Genomic DNA, 21,953 nt, shown 5'->3' with positions numbered 1-21,953 from the left:
AATTACTCATGCAAGTCTTTGAAGGAAAAAAATTGTTCTTCTGCCACGATTTCAAGATTTGTTGCTGAAGCATAGCTAAAACCTTTTTGTCTCCAGCCTGGACTTTGAGATTTGTCAGAATGAAAGTGTGCACAAGCTATGAAGTGTGCTGAGGCTGAGGGCAGTGTGTCTGTGCTCTGACTCCTAAGGATGAGGCTGAGGCTGGTGTCATGCTGGCATTGTGGATGCAGCAAGATGTACATAGCCTATGGATTTTGCTGTGGTAAAAGATTCGTCTCTGTGTAGCAGAGCTGAAATGCCGCATTTTGACTGTCTGCAGCTGGAGTTCTTTTACAAACAATTTTGGGGTTGTTTTATTGGAGGCTGTTCAGCTGAAGCTAAAATGTGTTTTTGATGGCTTTTATGGGAAGTGAGCAGGTCTTGTTAGAACTCCCACTGAGCTGGGCAGACTGGTTTGCCCAGAAGAGCTGAGGCTGGCAAAGCAACAGGAACAAAGTAGCTTCCAGGTACACAAGTCTGGCTAGAAAAAGAGATAACACCAGGGAGAGCCCACTGGATAGATAGATAGAAGATAGCATGAGCACCAGAGCACCTGTTGAAGAATGTCACACTGAGACTGGCTTCCACTGAGTTTGTGAGAAATCTGTGCTCTTCAAAGTGTTGTGTGGGCACAGAAAACATTGGGTAAAGGAAATGCTTGTGAAGTCTGTAAAGCCTGTCTTAGTATTGCGTTACAAAATGTGTGACCCTCATTTACAAAGAGGGTCTCAATGGTCAAGAGGGCCATTTGGTAGCAATTTCCAGCACTGATCATGGGCTCATGGAAGAAGGACTTATAAATGCCAAACTTTTTCTGGCTTCTTCTGCTGTTGAATGGAAGATGCTGCCTAGGACCCTGAGTGACCTAAAGCAAGGGAATTCTGGCATGCCACTGTCACAGGGGTAGGGCAGGAATTACAGGGCAGTGGAAGAGAGGCCACATGAGGAGTGTGGAAGTAAAGTATTGCAGTCTATTCCATAACTGCAGTGGCTGGATATACTTAGGTCTATTTAAGAGAGGATTCATAGCAGCCAAAATTCACATTACAGGGTGGGGAGGTACCTGACTGAGTATCACATTTGTCACTTTAACCTGCTTGGATAGCCCTTCAAGACTGCATCTTCCTGGGGGGGGGGGGGAAAAGCCAGAAGTCCAGACACATGTCTGAACTTTTCAAACAGAGATAAAAGCCCCAGCATTCAAAAGCATCTGAAATTTGACTTTGTCCTGTTTTGGAGAATAGTTCCTGTGTCTTATCATCATGTTAGTGACTTTCCACACAAGCATATAAAGATAAAAAAAGTGGGAACATTTTTAAACTAAAAGAGGAGGCATTTAGATTAGATGTTAGGAAGAAACTGTTTAGTCAAAGATGATGAAGCAATGGAGCAGGTTGCTGTGTGTGAATTGTGGATGGTCCTTCCCTGGAACTGTTCAAAGCCAGGTTGGATGGGGCTTTGAATAATGTGGTTTAGTGGACAAAATCACTGCCTGTGGTGGCATCTCTTTGCTCTTAGGGTTTTGCAACTAGATAATCATTAATATCACTTTCAGCTCAAGCCATTCTGTGTTAAAATCACAAGCTGTTAACAGTCAGAACTGAGTTTGTTATGTGAACGGAGTTTTTTGGCATCTGAAAGGTGTTCTTTGTTCAGAAGGTGACAATAAGCTCACTGGGTTTCAGCGAGTACCCAAGTTACATCCAGGTGTTTTTTTTAAAGTAATGATACTGCTTGTATATGTCACGGGCAGGTATCCACATGCAGTGTTTCTCCTTGTTATGCTAATCAGCTTTCATTATCCAGTAATGAGGTTAAATCTCGAGTTTATATTAAGAAAGAATCAGCATATTTCCACTGTGTATACTTAGGAATGTGATCGAATACGTTTGCCTAAATTTTACAATAAAAAAATTGTGCCTACTTTCTCTGACTAGAGGGGCGATTTGGAAGTGTCCTAAGCTTCATGACAAAAGCATAAACAAACTTTTAAAAATCAGCTCCAAAACATTTTCCTCATCCAACATGTCTCTGTGCATTATCATTTTGAACTTGAACATTGCAGCTGTCTGCTTTAAAACACCTAATACTGTCAGCCACATGCCTACTTGGCTGTTTGTTATAGTAAGTTCACTTTTAAGTGCATGAGCCTGTAAGTGTTGCAGGGAGTTCCTTCAGTTTTTCTTGTAATGTTTTTCTCCAGTATTGCTGTTGAAACTCACACAGGGGCTGATGGAGCTGTTTGTGCTTGTGCTTTTTACCTCCTGACACAGTCAAGGTTCTCTGCCTGGTCCTCACTAGATGGCCTTAATACACAATCATTTGCAGCTGGGAATGTTAATTTTTGATGAAGCAGCAAATCATAGAAGGCAATAAGAGTCAAGAATATGGTGTGGGTAGATTCTTTCACTGTTTCTGTCAACATTCTGTCCTTTAGTATGTTTTTTTTTTAATTGTAGCTATGTGGAATCTGTAAGTGTAGAATGAGAATGCTGACATCAGTAGTATGTGCTTAGCTACGGGTGTTGCACTGCTCTAATAAATTACAGCTTTGCAAAATAAGTTGTATTTCTTTTCTTGGAATAATGTAGTTAGTGAGAGAAATGATGGAAGAATATCTTTCTTTTGTCATCTGTTTCCTAGACTTTAAAAGCAAAAGCTTTGTGCCAGCAGCATGTGAGTGGATGCACTGTTACTTCTTTGCTGCTTGACAGTATTTCTGATATGGATGTTAGCTGCCTGATTTGCCCCCAGATCACTGTCAGGATGATATCACATAACCTGAGGCAAACTGATGTTCTCACTTATTTCCTTTGGAATTATGGCAGGTGACTTAAGGCTCATTACTGTTACTTGTTTAACAGCATCAGCTCTGGAGGATCAAAGTATCACATGTCAAGATAAGCAGTAGTTATTATAAAAATGTTTAGAAGAGCGTGAATTATATTACTGGGAAAACAAGAGAATTTTAGGACTGTACTCTGCATAGTAAGAAACACTTTACCTGATACTTATAACTTTGTAGATAAAGCATCTATGGGTATATTTATTCTCTGTGGGGTGTGACAACCTCTGTAAGTGCTACAACTCTTTTGGTCCTTGCTAACCTTGCCTGGAGAGGTAATTTTTGTGTATCTTGCAGCCCAGTTTAATGGAAGTGGGAAACGGCAAGCATCTCCTTCTCCCTCAAATGACCAGCACAGGCAATTAAGAGCACCTGGAGGAGGCTTTAAACCTATCAAACATGGCAGTCCAGAATTTTGTGGGATCCTGGGAGAGAGAATAGATCCAACTATTCAACTGGAAAAGCAGATGTAAGTAAGCACAGTAATTGCTCTCTAGCTCTTCGCCTCCCCACTTACAGGAGCAGTAAGTACCCTCCAGCTTCTTCTACTGTCCAGCTTCCCTCCTCAGTATCCCCAAAGCTCCAAAGATTTCCTCTTACTAGTCCCGCAAATTGTAAGTAATTTTTGTGGGGGAGCAAAATAGTGTTAAACAGGAAACTCATCTCAGAAACAGTGAATTTTATCTGTCAAGTATTCAGTTATTCCATTTTCAACCTTGTTATTTGTCCGGTTATCTCGGCTGTTTGAGGGGCCTGGAAAGGCCCGAAGTGGCCTTGGGGCAGCCTGCGTATCGAAGGACGAGAAGAGGCTTCAGTTCTTCTTTCGGTTTTTATGTTTATTAATTGTTTATCTAAAAGATGTTCTTTCAGCCGAACAGAGATCTGCTCAGCAGTCAGCCATGAGCACACTGTCTGCCCTCCGGGGCAGCCACCTATCTTTATACCCATTGTTACGTGTACAATATTTATCATTTTTCCCCAATACCATCTATTCTTATAACTTGGTGCACTCTCAGTAATAACCAATCCAAGAGTGCCACCGTGGCCAAAGAAGATGGAGGAGAAGAGGAAGAAGAAGAAGGACAGGACACACCCCAATTCCTCCATCTTACTCCTCTAAACCCCCCTGTACATAAATCCTAAACCTTGTGTCTCACTCTCTAATTAACTAATCCCTTCACCATTCACCCCGGTGAAGCCCTCATCCTTGTCGTCTCCTGTGTAGGACCAAAGTCCAGCCATCAGACACTTCTGGCAACATTCCAGGACTCCCGAGCCCCCCAAGGTGGTCTCAGAGGCTCAGCATCTCAGGACTGAGATCTTGAGATCCGACAGTTATTTATACTGCATTAGGGGAAAAAAAGTTGCATCTCACATGGAACCAAATTCTGTTTAAAGCTACACGAAACAAATATATTTGTGGCTGCAGAGGAGTATGTTTCTAATACATCTTGCATCTGGCAGTTATTCTCCTCCAGGCAGAGAATTATAAAACCACTTAAACAGCTTTCAGATAAGAGATTGTTATTTCTACCCTTGTGCTATCAAACTTGAGAGTGGTATTTAGATGCACTTCTATCTAATTCAGGTTCTAGGTGAATTCCCTGTAGTAAATTGTCTGGTATCCACAAGAGTGGCCTCTGTCCTGCTTTATTGTTGCCCTTCCTTGAACTTGGACAGACTGGCTTATGTGGTGAAATGACCCACTGTCCTGTATCATATCAAAGGTGGAGCCTCAGAGAAGGGGCCAGAATTCCTGCTACACAGAGAAAAATCCTGAAAAGTGAAAAAGTAGAGCAATTTACAAAAATTAGAGTGATATTCCTGGTCACTAGAAGCCAGTGGATTCATGCAATTAAGTGAAGAAGCTGTGTCTTGAATCCCTGAAGGCAGTCCACTCCAGAAACTGTCGTTCTGGGTTAGAGGCAGAATTTATTTGCACTGGAGAGGGAGGGCATAACTTAGCGTGGATGTGAGTATGTGCTTTGTGAGAATACTTTGTTCCTTAATGCTAGTGGTATTGAAAAGATTAAGAATCCTTTTGCTTAGAACCCTCAGTAGGAGGGTTTGAGAGGAGGTAGTTCCAGAAATTGCTTTCCCTTTGACATTCTATTTTTCAGGCTGTATTTGGAAGCATAAGTTTGAAACAGATAATATCATCCACATGTTGTCATGTTCCATCTAATCAACCTCAGCCTTTGAACCATCTGCCCATTCACTGATTGTATGCTTATCTCCAGTAGAGGAAGTACCAACCATTATTGTGAAATCAGTCACTGATACTGTTAGGTAAATAACTAAAAGGTTGTAAATTTAACTGTAGGTTTGGTCCTCCAAGTTGGGTAGTTCCAGCTTGCCAAAGTCACTTGCCCAGCCCCAAATATATTAAAAATAATTGCAGGAAGGAGAATGTCTGTTACCTAGTGTTTGACTCACAAATATGCTGTGGTGTCATTCTGTCTTTTAGTATAACTGCAGTTAAATGTTACAATTGAAAACTGCAGATCTAGTTTTTCCTTCTTAACTATTCAAATGTCAGTGACATGAGGGGGTTTTTTTGTTTCTTCAGCATGATGAATCAAACCTCGAATGCAGTTAAGAATGATGCATCATAAAATGAAAGAGTCCCCATTCATTTTACCATAGAATATTCATAATAACTCATATTACTCATTTTAGTAGTGTGAGACCTCTCCACAGCACATGCCAACCCCCTCCTTCTTTTTCTTCAAAAGTGGAGTCTGTTTTTGCAGAAAGGAATACAAGAGCTAAAGAAAAGGATGCACACAAATTGACAAGTGGATGGGTAGGTTAGGATATTCCCCAAACACGCAGAAATACCAAGGTGAGTTAGTATATTAAGAAAATATTTTTAGTTACTTGTGACTGAGGAATCTGTAACTCTGAACTTACTAGCTCACGCACCCAGGGGAATCAAAGTAATTTGTTCTATTTCCTTAATAACAGTGTAAAGAAAAAGTGTGTTCTGCTGTTTCCATTGTTTTATTGAAAGTGAATCCCTCCCAGTCTTATAATCAAGATCTTGTGGTTTCCTGTTTTGCTCTAACGCAGAAATAGAGTAGTATTGTGCATTATAAGCTGTAATAACTTAGTATACTTACTGTATAATTGATGCTGCTCTCCTGTCTTCAGTGGAGTTGTGGCCCCTTAGTGGCCGAAACGTGACCATTGACAAAGTAAGGGACGTCAGGAAGAGCATTCTGTAAACCACAATCAGGGTACTTACAAACTTGGGAGGAGATCCTGTTAAGGGTCAAAGTGTGTGATTATGTTAGAATTTTGCTTTCAGGTTTGCATTGTGTGCATGTGTTTTCCAGGATATCTTAGAAGACATTCAGGTTATTCCATACTTTTGCACTGATGTCTTTCACAAGCTGTCATTGCACTTTTTTAAAACCACATCACTGATGTTTGAATTTTTGACCTTTCTTCATAAATGCTTGTATGCTGACGTTTAAAAAAAATGAGCACACCCAGGACAAACAGACCCAATGCTGTTGAACAGCAAATCTCTCTGGAACTTAAAGCTGATTATCGCACTTTGCTTATCACGCTAGGTAGCTGGAACAGGAGCAATCAGTGTCCCAATTACATGGGCATATGACTCACAAACAATTACACTTCTGGATACTGCTGCTTACTGTCAGGTGTAGCCAAAACAGCTTCCAGGCATCACATCTGAATCAGATGTCTCATCCACTGTTTACTTTCAACTCTTAAAAGCAGGCTTTTCTTCCTCAAACCAGCCTTGTGTTCTTTTTCTATTTCTCTCTGAATATCGGAGTTCAGTATCTCCCTTCTTTTGGTAAGGTAATATTTCACTTTTGTTTTATTGGCCCTTTGGGGAGAAAAGAAAATAAAGATAATTGTAGCTAGCAGGAAAAGTTTTTAAATTCTCCCAAATACATTTCTTGATTCACACTTCTATTAATATTATTCTGTCACACTCAGAATGCAGTCTAGTCTTCAAATTCCTTGTTAAGAAATATCTTTCACCAGTAAATATCCAATGGGAGATGAGGAGGAGCCTGCCTGAAATAATTTGTATCTGTGTCTCCATCTTATTTGTGAAGGGAAGAAGCTGTCAGGACCTCCCTTTCTAGTCTGTCTTGACTATACAAATATAACCTCTCTTTAGTTTCCTCTAATGCAGACTTTGGTTTTAATCAAGCACTCAATGAATTTTTAATTCAGGCACCAACTTTATATTTTTAGCATATTCATCAGATTTGACAATGGAGTCACCAGCAAGAGGCAGTTAAGGGAATGATTTCTGTCAAAAAGGCTTATCTGGTCTTTAGTCACCTATCTTTTAGTTGGAGCATCTTTCTTAGAGTAAGAACAAATGGAATGAAACTCTTCTACACAAAGCAAGCAACAGTTCCTGATAAGAACAGACAGGACTTCTGATGTGTTCATTCTTGCTTAGGCAGATGTGGTAGTGTCACATAATGTTTCAAAGTGCACCTGGCAATTGCAGGGAGGGAGACATCTTCCTCAGAATCACATTTGACACAGGGCCAGACACGTTACATTGCTCTGGAAGGGAAGGGTCAAAGTGCTTACTCCTGGAGTCTCAGATTTTGAAAGCTGATACAGAGCAGCATGCACTGAGAAGCTTCTTTGTTTGCAGTGGCTAAGTTCAATGAAGGACCCACCTCTCTCACCCAATTTCCTTTTTAACCTGAGTTGTTCACATCACTCTACAGATCCACCAGAGATTTATCTAAAGCTCTCAGAATTGCCACAGCTTTGTTTAGAATGAGCCTTTTCAATAGATTTTCACAGTCTTCTCGTTTTACAAAGATTTATTTTAGCAAATCTTTTCCACTGTTAACTGTCCATATTCTCCATGTGTTATCTTCGGTTTCTTTGCTTTTGTTGTTTATTTTGTGTATTAGTTTTAAAACTGATATATCCCAGGGATGAAATAGAGCAAATTGTATATCATGGATCTGTTTGCAAGACAGATTATGATGTGTTTCTCTAAATGGGAATTTCTTACATAAACATGTACACCAATCTCATTGTGTGGTTTCCTGATCTGAGTTTTCCCCTCAGCTGACAGGAACGAGAAGCCTCCACAATTTGTAATAACTTCATCTGGAGCTTTTTATCCATAATATATTAGATTTTAAAGGTATCCATGTGCTATTGGTAGCAATTCACACCTTAAAAAGTTATGTAGTTAAAGCAGCATGTGTGGGAATGTTTATGCATGTTAATTAACCTCTTTGCTTTTTTGTAGATGGTATCATGGAGCAATAAGTCGGACAGATGCAGAAAACCTGTTGCGTTTATGTAAGGAGTGTAGCTACCTTGTAAGAAATAGTCAAACAAGCAAGCATGACTATTCACTTTCACTGAAGTAAGTACTTTTCAGTAAAACATAGTAAATGTCTTTATAAGGCCTAACTTCTCTGGTGCCATACGAGAAAATTATCCAGTTTGTTGCTGCACTGTTTTAGCTCTGAAGGACTGCATGATGTATAGTAACAGTCACTGAATTAGTATCTTCCTGTCTGGGGATGTTAATAGATTTCTAGTCTTCATTTGGTGTCCACTTAACTAAATAAACTTGGATTTATTTTTTTTTCCTGGTTCTAATTTGAAATGCTCCTGCTGCTTCTGCTTTTGGCTGAATAAGGGACTGTATTGTTAGGGAATTTTATTCCTTTTGTTTTGTTTGCTTTACTGGAGTAAAGCTGTACAGCATTGTTACAGTTCTTGGAAGTAAAAAGCCCAGGATTGAGGATGGAAGATCTACAGAATTGGGAAATTAGTAGTATTCTAGTCTTAGCACTGCTCTGAATCTGCCTTACCTAGCTTAGGCTGAGTAGGATACATTACAGATGTCTTCAGTATACAAATTGATGAGCTGTTGGGGTTGGAAGGGAGAATCAAAGATCATCTAGCCCAATTCTTCCACCCATAACAGGATAATGAGTTCATTTCATTTTTTAGCTGAGGAAGATTGTCAAGGTTTTCTGTGCAGGAGAAAAAGAAGCCGTTTACCTTGGTAGAGGCTGTACAGGTGCAAAGAGAAATGTTTCCTTTCTTTCCTTCATGCAGGATAGGGTCTTATGTGGAACCCAACCTTCCAAGTAGGGCTGGGGTACAGGCCAGCTTACCCTTTTCACCAGCATTACTCCTGCCAGATTGGCTTTTATGCCATTTCTTTGCAGGTGTGTTCTAAAAATACATTTTACTGCTGGGATGATGGTGATACCTGGTTGTAACAAACACTTTTATAAATAGCACCAAAGTGGATCCATTTTTTTAATAAGTTTAAAATTCCATTCTAGGACTTGAGAAGAAAAATATTTTGTAGGAGTGTATTTCAAATCACTATTCCTCTGCTACTATTTTTGGGATCTCTCTGTAATGCAGAAGCTTGCCTTGAGCTGGAACACATCTGCTTTAGAATGGTGGTTGAGTTCCTGTTATCTCCTTTGTTATTTGATCTCTGTATACTCCGATATAGGTGTCTTCTAGATATTTTCAAACACTGAAGCATTAATGGCACAAGCTTTGGAATAAATTTTCCCTCAGGCCTGAACTGTCCCTTAAATTCAAAGTCTTGGAGTATGGCCTATTTTTAAAAGTATTTCACTTAATTCTTGCATCAGCCCAGTGATTTTTGTTATTCTTCCAGAGGAAAGGTGACAGTTAAAATTATATTTTGCTGTTTTGGACAGCTGCATTCATGCCTTTAGTATCCTTTTGTAGTCTCTTTGGACAGAACTATGATGTTTCCATTGCCTATAAGGTGTGTTTGTTCTTCTCAGGGACCTTTAGTACCATGATGTGTGAGTCAGCTTGCTTCTTTTTTTTTTTTTTTTTGGTTTAATTGGTTTCATTTCTGCTTTAGGGAAAAAGTAAGATTCACACCCTGATTTTGTACTGAGATTAAGTATCAGTGATTTAAAATCTATTCTTCTGTTTCATGTGACAAGTTTTTCTAAAAACAAAACAGAAAGCAAAAACCAAACTGAAACCACTTCACTCTATTTTTTTAGTTTTCTTTTCTCTAATATCAAAAGATTGTTTCCCAAAACACAGCAATGAGAATCTACCCAAATATTACCTGTATTTGAAAAGTGAAAAGATGGTAGAACTTGCTCATTTTCTTTTAATATAGTTGAATACTTCGTAATGGAGACATCTCTGAAGACCATTCTTTTCCAATAGCAGGAAGTTTTTTTATGTTCTGTGGACATTGAAAGAGTCAGACAGGCTTGACTTGCATGGGTAATTTGTGTGAGATATCTGTCTGGTTCAAAATCCAAAAATTATCATTCCAGATATAATGAAATGAGTGTGAAAATAGCTTTATTGCTAAATTGAAATGCATCTGTGTATAAAACAGTCATTGAGGTAGTTTAAGTTGCTCATGTCAATGTTTGTCACTTTGAGATGATGTCGTTTACCCAGTCAAATTTAATTGCATGTGGATTAGCTATCTCTGCAGGCATCAGAGAAGGTTTTATTGAAGTACACATTTATGTTGCCCATCTCAGTTAGAAACAAGGAATTGGTATTGTTAGTGACAAGTGTTTGAAGCTAAAAGCATCTTTCTATGGATTGGGATCCAAAGACCTAAGCCTTCTTGTCAGCATTGTTTAAATTCTGCACAGCAGAAGAGGAAAAAAATATGCTCTACCTTCCCAGAACAAAATGATCCCAAAGGCATGAGGAGCAGCTGTACATTCTCTTGAATCTCCTCATCAGCCCTGGATTGTTCCGTGTTTCCTCTTCTCTGCATTCCTTCAGGGCTGTACATATTTGGCTTGCTCACACCCACCCACTCTTTCTTTAAACGCAATTATAATTGCAGAAGGCTGGGTAAAAATTGGAGACCCACACTCCTGGTAACTGTGCTGTGACAAGAAATTCCTGGCTGCTGTTGAAATGCCTAGTTTTAAATTCCTTGTCTGAGACCTGTTCTTTACTAACAAGCACAGTGGTGAAAAAGGTATAGTACGTGTGGAAATGAAAGAGGGAGAGCCATTTCTTACTTATAAATGTTTTAGATGTTCAGCAATTACTTCATAACATTAAACTCACAGAGATGCCTTTCTGATATAGCAATAGAACAGGATCTCAGGATGGGGTTATCATATTTCAGTCTTGGTCAGTAAAGACCAGGCACCAGCTGGGCTCTACTAGCTAGTCCTTTCAGTCAGGATTTCCCCCTCCCAGGACTCTTGCAGCAGTGTGCACCGTGCCCACACCACTTCATTTCCTGACTCACATTTCAGTTTTGAGAAATGTGGCTGTTCTTAATTTTAGATAAGGACTATCTCACAAATTAACTAAATGTGCAGTCCATGAGCAAAACAGTAACAGGCATTGCTTTCTGATCTGTCAGATAGTTCCTGCACAATCACAGCCGCTGGAAGTACAGAGCTGAATTCAGAGAGGGTGGTGCCTTTTGACATCCTGATTCTGTGGATTTGTAAACAGGCATGTGGTTTCCCTGAATAGCAAAGGAAACTGCAAGCTGTGGGGTTTTTTGTCATTACAGTCTGTAGAAGTGGTCCTGATTTCTAAAGTTCAGTACATAAATTTTGAGTAGTTCTGGGTTCTGGATAAATTCTGGACTTGCACCTTTCTGTTGATTTTTGTTCTTGGAAGTAAATCTCGTAATACTGTAAAAATAACAATTTTTTCCCGTCAGTATAATTTACAAAGAGGTCGTGGGATTTTTGATGGGTCTCTAAAGTAGCAATTGAATAAAAGTATTTAAGAGTGTAACACTAGTCTATTGTTAGCCTAAACCATAAAGATAAGGTCCTGGCTGTTAGCAGGAAGTATGGATTCTGTCACTTCTATGGACAGCCCAACAAACTGAGGATTCTCGTTACCTTCAAAGCAGCCTATGGGAACTGGTTATAGAGGATGGAGCCTGGGCTCAGTCTTAGTAGTGATTTTCACACAATGGGTGCAAATGAACACTTGTACACCTTGTTTGTTTGTAGAGGAAGAGGTGTTTATTCTATCATGAAGACATTGCCTGTCAAGTGTAGAATGACGGTGTTGTGTATAATATGCTTGAAAAAGCAAATCTGAAGCAGGGAAAACAGCTAATAGGCCAGCCTCTTAATGTCTCCAGTAAATGATTTTTCAGTGGTTTTGGGGTTTTTTTTTTTTTGGGTTTTTTTTTTTTTTTTTTTTTTTTTTTTTGGTTTTTTTTTGTGGGGGGGTTTGGGTTTTTTTTCTTGGTCAGACATTAAGCTGTGAGGTTTTATTTTATTTTCTTTTTGCTGTACATAGGCTTTGTTCAAAGTTACAGCCTGTAACTCAAGTTAAAATTATGAAATAGAAAAATATTTTTAGAAAAAATATTTTTTCCACTCTATTATTTTAGAGTGGAGAAATAGTACAATATATATTTCCTACATTGCTAGAATTTTTTTCAGATGATATTGCAAAGTTGTTGCTTTTTTCTTTATGCAAGTGACATTTCATCAAAATTAATGCAGAAAAATCTGTTCTGACAAAACAGTGCTTTCTTCAGCAAAAATAGGGTTCAGAAGACTAGGCCAAACTTTGTGATTGTGAACACTGAATCATGTTTCAAAGCCATTAATATTTCCTGGAAAAAATACTAGGTTTAATATCTAATTAATATTTATTACAGCTGCTTTTATCACACTTCCTGCATAAGATCAAAAAAGCACATTCTAATTAACTGTCTGCCCAATTCCTTTCTCATCCTCACTGAGTTTTGAAAACAGAAAGAAAATATGTGGGGAGGTTGCAATACCAAGTCTCCTGGTATTATGGTTGTGTTGCCAAACATTTTAAGCAAGGTGTGACTGACTATTAGTCATGTATAAAGTTTGTGTCTGTGTAAACATCTGTGCTTGAGAGTTCCAAAGAAATTTGGTGCAGGGATGAGCAATTAGCAGTTTTTTCTGTGTTTGAAACTCATGGGAATGGTTGCAAAAAGGAAAGAAAGGGTAGAATATTGTCTCTAGTAGCACTGTTTTGTCACTGTCAATTGAATGAAAAAGTGGTGAAGAGTTGTTGCAACATTAGAAAAAAACACAATGATATTTAGAATTCACACAGTAACAATATCACATGCTGTAGTTCAGGTCCCAGCACCTTCTCTTACAAAATGTGAAGGTCTTGTCTCTTCAAGGCACTGGCTCTTACCAGTGTTCACATATGTGAACTTGGGATCATGTTTAGGTTCTTTTCTTTGAACACCTTGGGCCTGGCAGGTTCTAATAGTTGTTGCTGAGCTGAAAATAGGCATTTCAAAACCAGGACTACTCAGTCAGGCACTTGTTCAGGTAGACTCCAAAAGTGCTTCAAAAACTAAGCAGAAACTTATTTACAATTACTTCAACCATGGAGCTTTTTTCCCTGTCATTACCTGAAATTTCAGTAATCTCTTTGCATACTAAAATCAGCATTTGGAGGAGAGGAAGAGAGAATAAGACTTCCAGGTTCTTTTTTCACGTGGTCCTTGTAATTCTAGTCACTGATCCAGCAGCATTGGTGGTGTTGATCAAGTGCAGATGCATCTTGCCCTTACCTGTCACTAAAGGCACTGATTCTTTGAATCCAGGCATACCAAAAGAGAGAAAACTGTGAGACAGATTTTAAGGACAAATAGAGACGGTGAGACAGCACAGAAAGATTCTTAGTGTAGATGTGAATAGTTTCACAGAATAGTTTACAGTTGAAAGGGTTTAATTCAAGGACATGATTACAAGGTGCTGAGTTGACTTTCTGCCAGCTTAATTTGTTCTACATTATAGAAGATGGGAATTGTCTGTTTTGCTATGTCTAATTGCAACCTGTGATAGTTCATGTGAGATGGGGAAGGGCAGATAGCACATTCAACAGTGTAATTTTTGGACAACTAAAAGAGGGTAGAAAGGGAGTGAAGAAGGAAAATATTTGAAAACATAATCTTTGCTTTCATCCTCCAGTACGCCTGCAACAATGCTCAGTTTAAAGAGTTCTGAACATCCAGAAAAGTAGCCAGGATAGAAATCAGGTCTATCACTAGCAATGTGGTATTGGCTGCAAACACTAGCAGTAAGCAAAACCAGTTCATTGACTGAATGTTCTTTTTGCCTCTCAGTTCTCCTCTTTTATGAACAGAAAATTTGTGTGAGACACTGCAAAGCTTTGAAGTCAGTTTAACATATCTTCCAGTTGCCTAGAGAGATCTAGTTGCAAATGGATCTCTGGAGATGCCTAGTCCAATCCCCTGCTCCAAGCTTGTTGCAGTGTGATGTAATACTGTGTTTCAGCTATCCCAGTTCCTTTCCCAGGTGTGCCAATACCCCCTCCTTTCCCCTCCCCTTGCCTCCTGCTGAGGGCTGTCCATCAGTCTCAGTATTCCAGCAAGGGCATCGTGTGACTGTCGAAGTTCAAAAGATGCCTCTCAGCCCTGGGGACATTAGGTTATCCAGGTGTCACTTGTCCCCTGAGCCTTCCCCCCTCACCTGGTTGGTGGCATACCTACCCCTTCCCTCCCCCTCTCCCTGGAGAAAAAGCCACACTGACCACGTGGTTCGTGGTTCTGTTGGAGCTGCTGCAACATTCAGAGGTCTGTGTGCCTGGAATAAAGCTCTGGATCAAACCCTCCAGCAGAACCCGTCTCCTTTTCCCTTCACCATCGCCTAAAGCCTTTCCACCAGAGGTAAACCTGAGTTCCTGCATGCCTGGACCTGTTCCAAGTGCCTATCTACAGCATCCAGCCAGCCAAAAGTGTCTCTGAGGTGAAACACAACAGCTGCTGCCTTTGGTCCAGCAGCAAGGGGCCAGACGAGCCCAGACGCATTCCATCCAGCAATATTGGGATCTAACTCCAATACATGCTTATCAGGTTGCTGAGTGCTTTGGAAAACTTGTGAGGATGAAACCCTTCAGACCTGCCTTATCCTGGTTTCTGGGCTCTAGGACTTCTATGAGGAAGAAGTCCCTCTGTCCAGTGGGAACTCCCTTGCAGCTTGTACTTGTTGACAGAGAAACATCTGTTTTCTCTGTAACTCTCTCTTTTAGGCAGCGGATGATTGCAACCTGACACCCTCCATCTCACCTTTCCTTCTCCTGAAGACTAAACATACACAATTCCCTCAAGCCTATCCTTGTACGTCAGATATTCCCATCCCCAGACTAGGCTTAGTAGCCCTGCTCTGGATATGCTCCAGTATTGACATCTCTTTTATCGTGGGACACTCTCACCAGATATGGGTGCAGCCTCACGAGCACTCTGTAGAAGTAGTAGTCACTGTCTTCCAGCAGCTGGCTGCACTTTGCTGTGGAACTCAGGGCTGCAGTAGGTCTTCATGGGCAGACCATTGAATCATTCTCCTTCCCACCATGTGTCCTCCCTACCATAGTTCCTCTTCTGGCCTGTTGTGCCCCAGCTTGCACAGCTGCTTGGGTTTGTTCCATCCCAAGCGCAGAAGCTATGTATATGCCTTGTCTACATTCCATTAGCCTGCTATTCATAACTTTTAGTTCACATTCTTTTTCCCTCACCCTCACAAGCAGTGTGGCCTTCCAGAAGGCTCACCTCTCAGGATATATATTTCCAGGATTCTTTTTGTGTGAGCTCAGTGATTATGTGCTACACAAGCCTGAATATATACATAGATCTTTCCTGGGGAAGCAACAGCTGTCATGAATACATGGCTTGTAGCAATTTGTTCATACTCTGTGCATTGTCCTCCTGTTCAGAAAAGGCTTGTGCTTTTCCCTTCTCTGCACTAAAGTGCACGTAAAAGATCGTTCTTAAGTCCTTGTCATACTTCTGAAATTAGCATGCACCTGATTCCATTAATGTATCTGCACACTTTCAAGTCCTTCTGTGGCAAAGCAGATTCGTAGTCAACTGAAGAAAGAGAGCAATACATCTGTCCTCATAATAAGTATTTAAAGATGTCACTCTTATTTAAGGAAAATAATTTAGAGATTAATTATGACTTGAAAGATATATTTTCCCACTAAGAAATTGATATTTAAAGCACAACTTTAAGCATTTAGAGCCATAATTACAGTGCCTGTCATAGTTTCTGCGCACCAGGTTTCTCTTCATCAGGCAATTGTTGAATACATCTGAAAGATATGAGCTTGGTTATGGTACAGGCACTTAGAGACAGAGCTTTGCACCTGCTAACTAGAATATGGCAGATTTTAGAGAAGCTGGTTTTAACATAATTTTGTTTTTCTGCTGCAGCTTTCTGTGTCATCTTGAATTGGGTTTTTTTGCTGACACAGGCCAACTCCAGTTTTAACACTACTGTCTCTGCCCCTGGACACACCTAGAAGAAACAATGGCTTGGAGCCAGAAGGTTTGGGATTGGGACATCAAACAAGCTGTAAAAACCTTCTAAGCCTCATTTAACATCTTGATGTGTAGGAGCTGTTCTTTGCACTTGTGTTGCCCTAGCTGAACTCTACACTTTTAAAGTAGCCTATATGTTATGTTAAGGCAGCAGACACTGAAAGGTCGTTTCTGGGAAGAGCTGAGGCCAGCTTTACCTCTGGTGCTGCATGGCAGTGTGGGTGCTTTCTATCAGAGTGGAATTCTGTTGGATGGGTTGCTTTGCCAAGAGCAGGCAGGGCAATTCCATGAGTTCCATGACACTCTTCTCCTGCCTGTGTAATAATGAGCCTTCCTCAAAGAGTGCCTGCAGAAAGACCACAGGACAGCAGTCCTTGCTCAGTATAGCGCACAGTCTGAAGCAGTACTATGCCATGAACCTTGGGAATGTGCTCACCTGGAGTAGCTTTCCCACGTGAAGCCACCAGATTATGCACAGAGATCTGTTCTGGGCAGTTACTGCCCGGGTGGAATGGGTGAGGTCTGCCCTGAGGCAGCCGCAGGGTAGAACAGGACAGGTCTTGTCTTGCCTAGCTGAGCAAGGTTCATGGCCTGCTTGTGCCTATGAAGGGACCGTCAGGCCTCTGACAGGCCAACACCACAGATATTTGGGTCCAGATATAATGACTGGCTATAGTGAAAATAAGTGTTCACAGGAAAATATTGCAGGGGCTGGAGAGAAGGGCCATGGGAAGAAAATGGATTGTTTACTGGTACACCTCTGGATCACTTTCTGTGTGAGACAGCCATGCATGTGGATCAAGGCAACACAAGTGCTGAAAACTAAGTACTGTCTTAGGCTGCCTTTGTGGTGAACTGTCCATGGGGGTTGCAACTAGCAGTTGGAAACAGTCAGTCCACTGTCTTGGCCTGCCACCCAGAGGTACTGGCATTTTGTTCTCCTACTTTCCCCTCCATGAGGAGAGCCTGTCGTTGTGCTGCACCCCTCTTCCCTATGCACAAGCATGAACTTACACTTTGCTTTGCTTTCCTTGCAGGAGCAGTCAAGGTTTTATGCATATGAAGCTGACGAAAACCAAAGAGAAATACATCCTGGGCCAGAACAGCCCTCCATTCGACAGTGTTCCTGAAGTCATCCACTACTACACTACCAAAAAGCTGCCTATCAAAGGAGCAGAACACTTGTCCTTGCTCTACCCTGTGGCTGTACGGACTCTCTAATAACCTAGTCTCACCCCTTCCTGTGGATGGGAGGTGAGAAATAAGCTGGGTTGCACACAATTCATCGCTAGAATTAGGAGCCTGAGTGTATAATGGAGAGAAGCAGCATTTAGTCTTGTGAATGTGGGCTCTCTGCAGAGTTGTCTGTGGGACTGTGTGTGTGATACATTTGTGCTGCAGCATGTCTGTAGAATTGTATTGCTGCGTTAAGAGGAAGAACACTTATTTTAATGCTAGGAGAGCAGAGAGCCTTCCCAGACCTTATGTGTGAATGAAAGTGCTTCCCAACAAAAGTTCTTCCTTCGTGCTTTGAGAAGAATCAACAAGTTCTTCTCAGCAGTAAAAAACCAACAACTTGTATTCTCTTGCTACCCTGAGAAACTTCTCCATGAGAAAGAGTAACCTTACTCTGAGGGACACTAGGATGTTCTTGATGGACCTGAGAAGCAGCTGCTTAGCAAGCAAGTCTCTGGCTCTGGTCACATAGTTTGATGGGTTTGGGATTTTTTTAATGCAGTTTCTTGGGGTAGTCAAATATTGAACTTCTATTAGACACACAATCTTAAAATAGTTTTGTGAGAGCAAATCATGGTCAATTACTTATTAATAGGGGATGTAATTAAACAGTAGTTTGTTATATATTTTTATCCTTTTTGGTACAATAATCTCTTAATGTTTACTGTCTTCATTTGCAAGTTTCATTTGTAGGTACAGGCAGCTAATTCTGTTTGGGACAGTTACACCATAATGTTTTAAGTAGTTAGGATAAGTAATTTTGATATGTGGGTTAGTATTTATGCATGAGGGTGGTCAAAGGCTTTTATAAAGCTTTAGTAGGCAAAATCTTCACTTGCTGATTCATCTGGATCAAACAGCTGTCCTACTGATGTAGCAGGCTAACGTGTATCACACTGGCTTTCCACAAGATGGCTTTTGCAGCTGTGAGAATTGCAATATGTAGTAGAGCAGAATTTTTTTTTTCTGGTCTACCAAGGCATTCTTAAGCCATAGCCCTGTTGGCATATTCCTTCTGGCCAATGCTCTTTTTCACCATGAGCAGAAGCCTGCCTCCTGCTGTATTTCAGTCACTGTCAGCCAGAAGCACTGTGGAAGCTGCTCTGTATCTTAGTCCTGCCAACTCGGTGCCCATGTACTTGGGACATATTTTTTACATGCTGTGTGTGCTCATTCAGTGAGATAAGTGAAAAATTACAATTGTACACAAGCTGGAACTGGGGAATCTATAGCCTTATAGTCCTCATGTTGTGCCATCTCCCACATACGTCTAGAATGTTGTGCATTAACCCATCAGCTGGTATAGTAGCAAACTGGTTATATGCAGGTTATGTATTTTACAGACAGCAATAGGACTGTGAAATTGTGTGCTATTTAATTCAGCTTTCTTAGCTACTACTATTTTTTTATGTATGCTTAGAAAGAAGTGCAAATCTGAAAATTGTGATGGAATAACCACTTATTGCCTGTAAAAGTAGTTCTTCATGGTATTGTTTAATCTGTTAAGAACCTCAAGGATGACCCATATACTCTCACTGGTGCTAAATATTGTTTGCTTTTAAGCCTGCCTTATTCTTTAAATGGCTTCCAATGCAGATTGAACAGAAGTTGATCATATGTGTGTGAAGAGCCCAGTGTCATTTTGTGCAGCAGTGGTAGTGGGTCAAACTATCTGTCTTACCCAGAATCGGAAGTTGCATTGAAATAGGTTTTTCAGTGTACCAAGGAGGGTGGCTCAGTGGAGGACAAAGAGACAACATTCCTTTCCAAGTGAAAACAAATATCCCCTTTTTGTGTACTTGATGCCTTTAGAAGGCTGACCTAGAACAGAGGCTAGACAGAGTTAAAGAATAAAGTAGGTATTTATTAAAAGGCCTTAAAGGATACACCGTGGGCAGTGTAAGAGCCTGGCCAGGGCTACACCCAAGATGAACCCAAAATGGTCACAAAATGGATGACCAGTCACAAGGTGTCACACTTTTATACGTTTTGGTCCATTAGCATATTGGAGTTAATTGTCCAGTTATAGATTGAGGTTATGAACTTCATTCTCCTTGTTTTCTCTCTTCAATTCACCATTGTTTATACTTTTTGGGCCTGGAGCTTCTAACAGTTGTCCTTGGTCAAGCTGGAAAAGGAATTGTTTTGTCTATCTACCCTGTGAAGAGAACTTGACAACACCTAATATGAAGCTCAGAGCTGCACACTAAAACAGCACAGAATCTGAAAAATATGAAAGCTGAAACTTAAGGCATCATATTACCTGCTTGCTCTTTTTATTTCCCTAAAGTCTTTACTGTCTTAACGTCACTCAACTGACAAGAGCATACAGGCACTTTTAAGTTCGTATATTCTCTCACCAGAGTAGGAGTTTACGAAGGTGGCAGAGTTCACACAAATTAGGAATCAGGTGACATCTGCTCTGAGTCTTGGCCTTTGTGAGCTCAAGCAAAACTATCATTCCCTTTGGGACAGAAATACATGTTATTTCTTTTGTGTGCTGAATCTGGCATGATTGCTGTTCCATAGTCTGTTTTTCTTCTTTAAAGGGAAAAAAAAAGTATGCCCCTACTCTAACAGCAATTACCAGTAGAAACCAATAGCATCATTAACCAAGGCCTTGTCTGGCTTCCTTAAGCACTTTGTCTTTAATTCATGGGGATAACTATTGTACCAGACCTTTCTTGTCATGGGTCTGATCAAAAATCAGATGAAGCCAGCAAGTGCCATTTTATTGCTGTCTGCGAATTTTGGGTTGGGATCCATTGTTTCCTACGAATTATGTGAATGTGCATCATACAAATGAGTATACTGCTTATTACAGCTTCAAGGATCAGATCAAGGTTCTTGGTTCAGGAAGAGGAAATCATCTCAGAACGTATTGGTTCTCCATGGGAAGGTTTTTTTATTATTTTTCTAAAAGACTTTTAGAAAGTACTCAATAATTGCAGAATAAATAAAACCAGGATTTTGTTTGCACTGTAATGTTGTCTCTGTTTATTTAAGTGATTGTATGATATTTTTCCAGTGAAGGAATATTCTTCCCAGATTTTTTAATGTACAGTGAAAATGCGGTGTGTTAACAGTGTGTAGTATTGCGTATAGGTGGAAGATCTTGTAGTGATCATGCCTATATTGCACATTAAAAGTTTATTTAAAAAAATATATAAACCTCTCCCTTTTTTTCCTCTGATTGCCTTGTGTACTCAGATTGTCATGAATAGCTAATAATTGAAGCAGCCTTTTAGAACAACTTGTGTTTATTTGTCTCAACTGTGTTGTGAAAGTAATCACTAGGTTGTAATTTGGAGTTTGGAAAATCATATATCTCAGTTCTACCCTGACTAATTCCCTTGATAATGTGCACCTTTGCAAGGGCCTGACAAGGGTGCATGTGTGAATGATATTGCTGATGATCCAAGGAATCCAGTTATTGTTGCTAACAGCATAACACTGGTGAGTCACTTTCCCGTCTTTGTAAGAGGTGTTAATTTGGCTTCTATTTTGATGAGTATTTCACAGCATGGTGAAGGTTGTGAACATCTGTATGATGTGTGGAGAGCTTTAGTGGCCAAGGTTGCATTTCACAGCTCCTTCCATAATTGGAAAATCATTTAGGTTTGTACAGTCATCACCATGGTTTCTCTACTTGATTACAGGTTATTGTCTTATTTTGAAATTAAGTCTTCAGAGACAGGATGCAAAGCACAGGGCTGAATTAAGTTCAAAGGTACAAAACAGACATTTTTGGCTTCTCAAAGAACCTGACCTGAAGTAAGTATTCCTCTATATTCCAAGGAAAATGCTTACTGCTTGGAGGATGACACATTTGTGTGCTTCTCCTCAGCATCCCATTGGGTTTTGCACTTCATCTTGATGCCGTGGCTCAAGCTGGCAACACAAACATCATGTGGCAATGTTGGTGGAGTCCACAAATAGTATGTTTTATCCAGGCTCTGATTCCATTTCGACACTGCTACACTACTAAGCTGTACTCTGGTGGACTTGGCCCTCTGCTGCTGCAAGTTGTTCGTGCTGTCCTTGGGTGGTACCTCATTTGGTGCCTGAGCAAAACAAACAAGGTCTTAACAGAATTTTAAATCACAGATTAAAGACCTCACCCCACACACTGTACTCTCTCCCTGCAGAGAGGGTAAAACAAAACAGATTTGGAGCAGAGCTGTTTGTAGTCCTGATATGAGGAAGGCATAAAGGAAATAGAAAGGAGATTCAACTGATTTTCATTCATTTTTTTCTTTTTTAATGATTAGCAATGATCCCACATAAAATACTGCATATTGCTTTCTTTTATTACTTATTTTTGGAGACCCAAATAAGAAGGTAAGAAGAAAGGAAGGAAGGAAATCGTAGCAGCTGAACAAAGTTGTTGATCTGAAATGAAGCAAATAGAAGTCCTGCTGAAAAAAAATGTTCATATGTTGCAAGGGACGACCATGTACAATCCAATTTTCTGCAACACGTGATTTCCCATCT

At 40.2% G+C, this 21,953-nt stretch overlaps 1 protein-coding gene across 1 annotated transcript in view; it reads left to right on the top strand.

Moving 5' to 3' along the window:
* The window catches only part of SHB (SH2 domain containing adaptor protein B), a 59,356-nt gene extending 38,773 nt beyond the window's left edge, over window positions 1-20,583 (top strand). Inside the window, exons 4-6 of the mRNA XM_064736154.1 lie at window positions 3,182-3,353; window positions 8,154-8,273; window positions 17,261-20,583. Coding sequence (XP_064592224.1) covers window positions 3,182-3,353; window positions 8,154-8,273; window positions 17,261-17,444 — 476 coding nt within the window. The 3' untranslated portion in view covers window positions 17,445-20,583. The remainder of the gene's footprint in view (window positions 1-3,181; window positions 3,354-8,153; window positions 8,274-17,260) is intronic.
* The last annotated feature ends 1,370 nt before the right edge of the window (window positions 20,584-21,953 follow it).

The sequence above is a fragment of the Zonotrichia leucophrys genome, chromosome Z (genome assembly GCF_028769735.1).
Source record: "Zonotrichia leucophrys gambelii isolate GWCS_2022_RI chromosome Z, RI_Zleu_2.0, whole genome shotgun sequence".
In the NCBI taxonomy this organism is placed as follows: domain Eukaryota; kingdom Metazoa; phylum Chordata; class Aves; order Passeriformes; family Passerellidae; genus Zonotrichia; species Zonotrichia leucophrys.
Note: the sequence above shows the minus strand (reverse complement) of the source record. Positions and strands in the feature narration are given on the sequence as shown.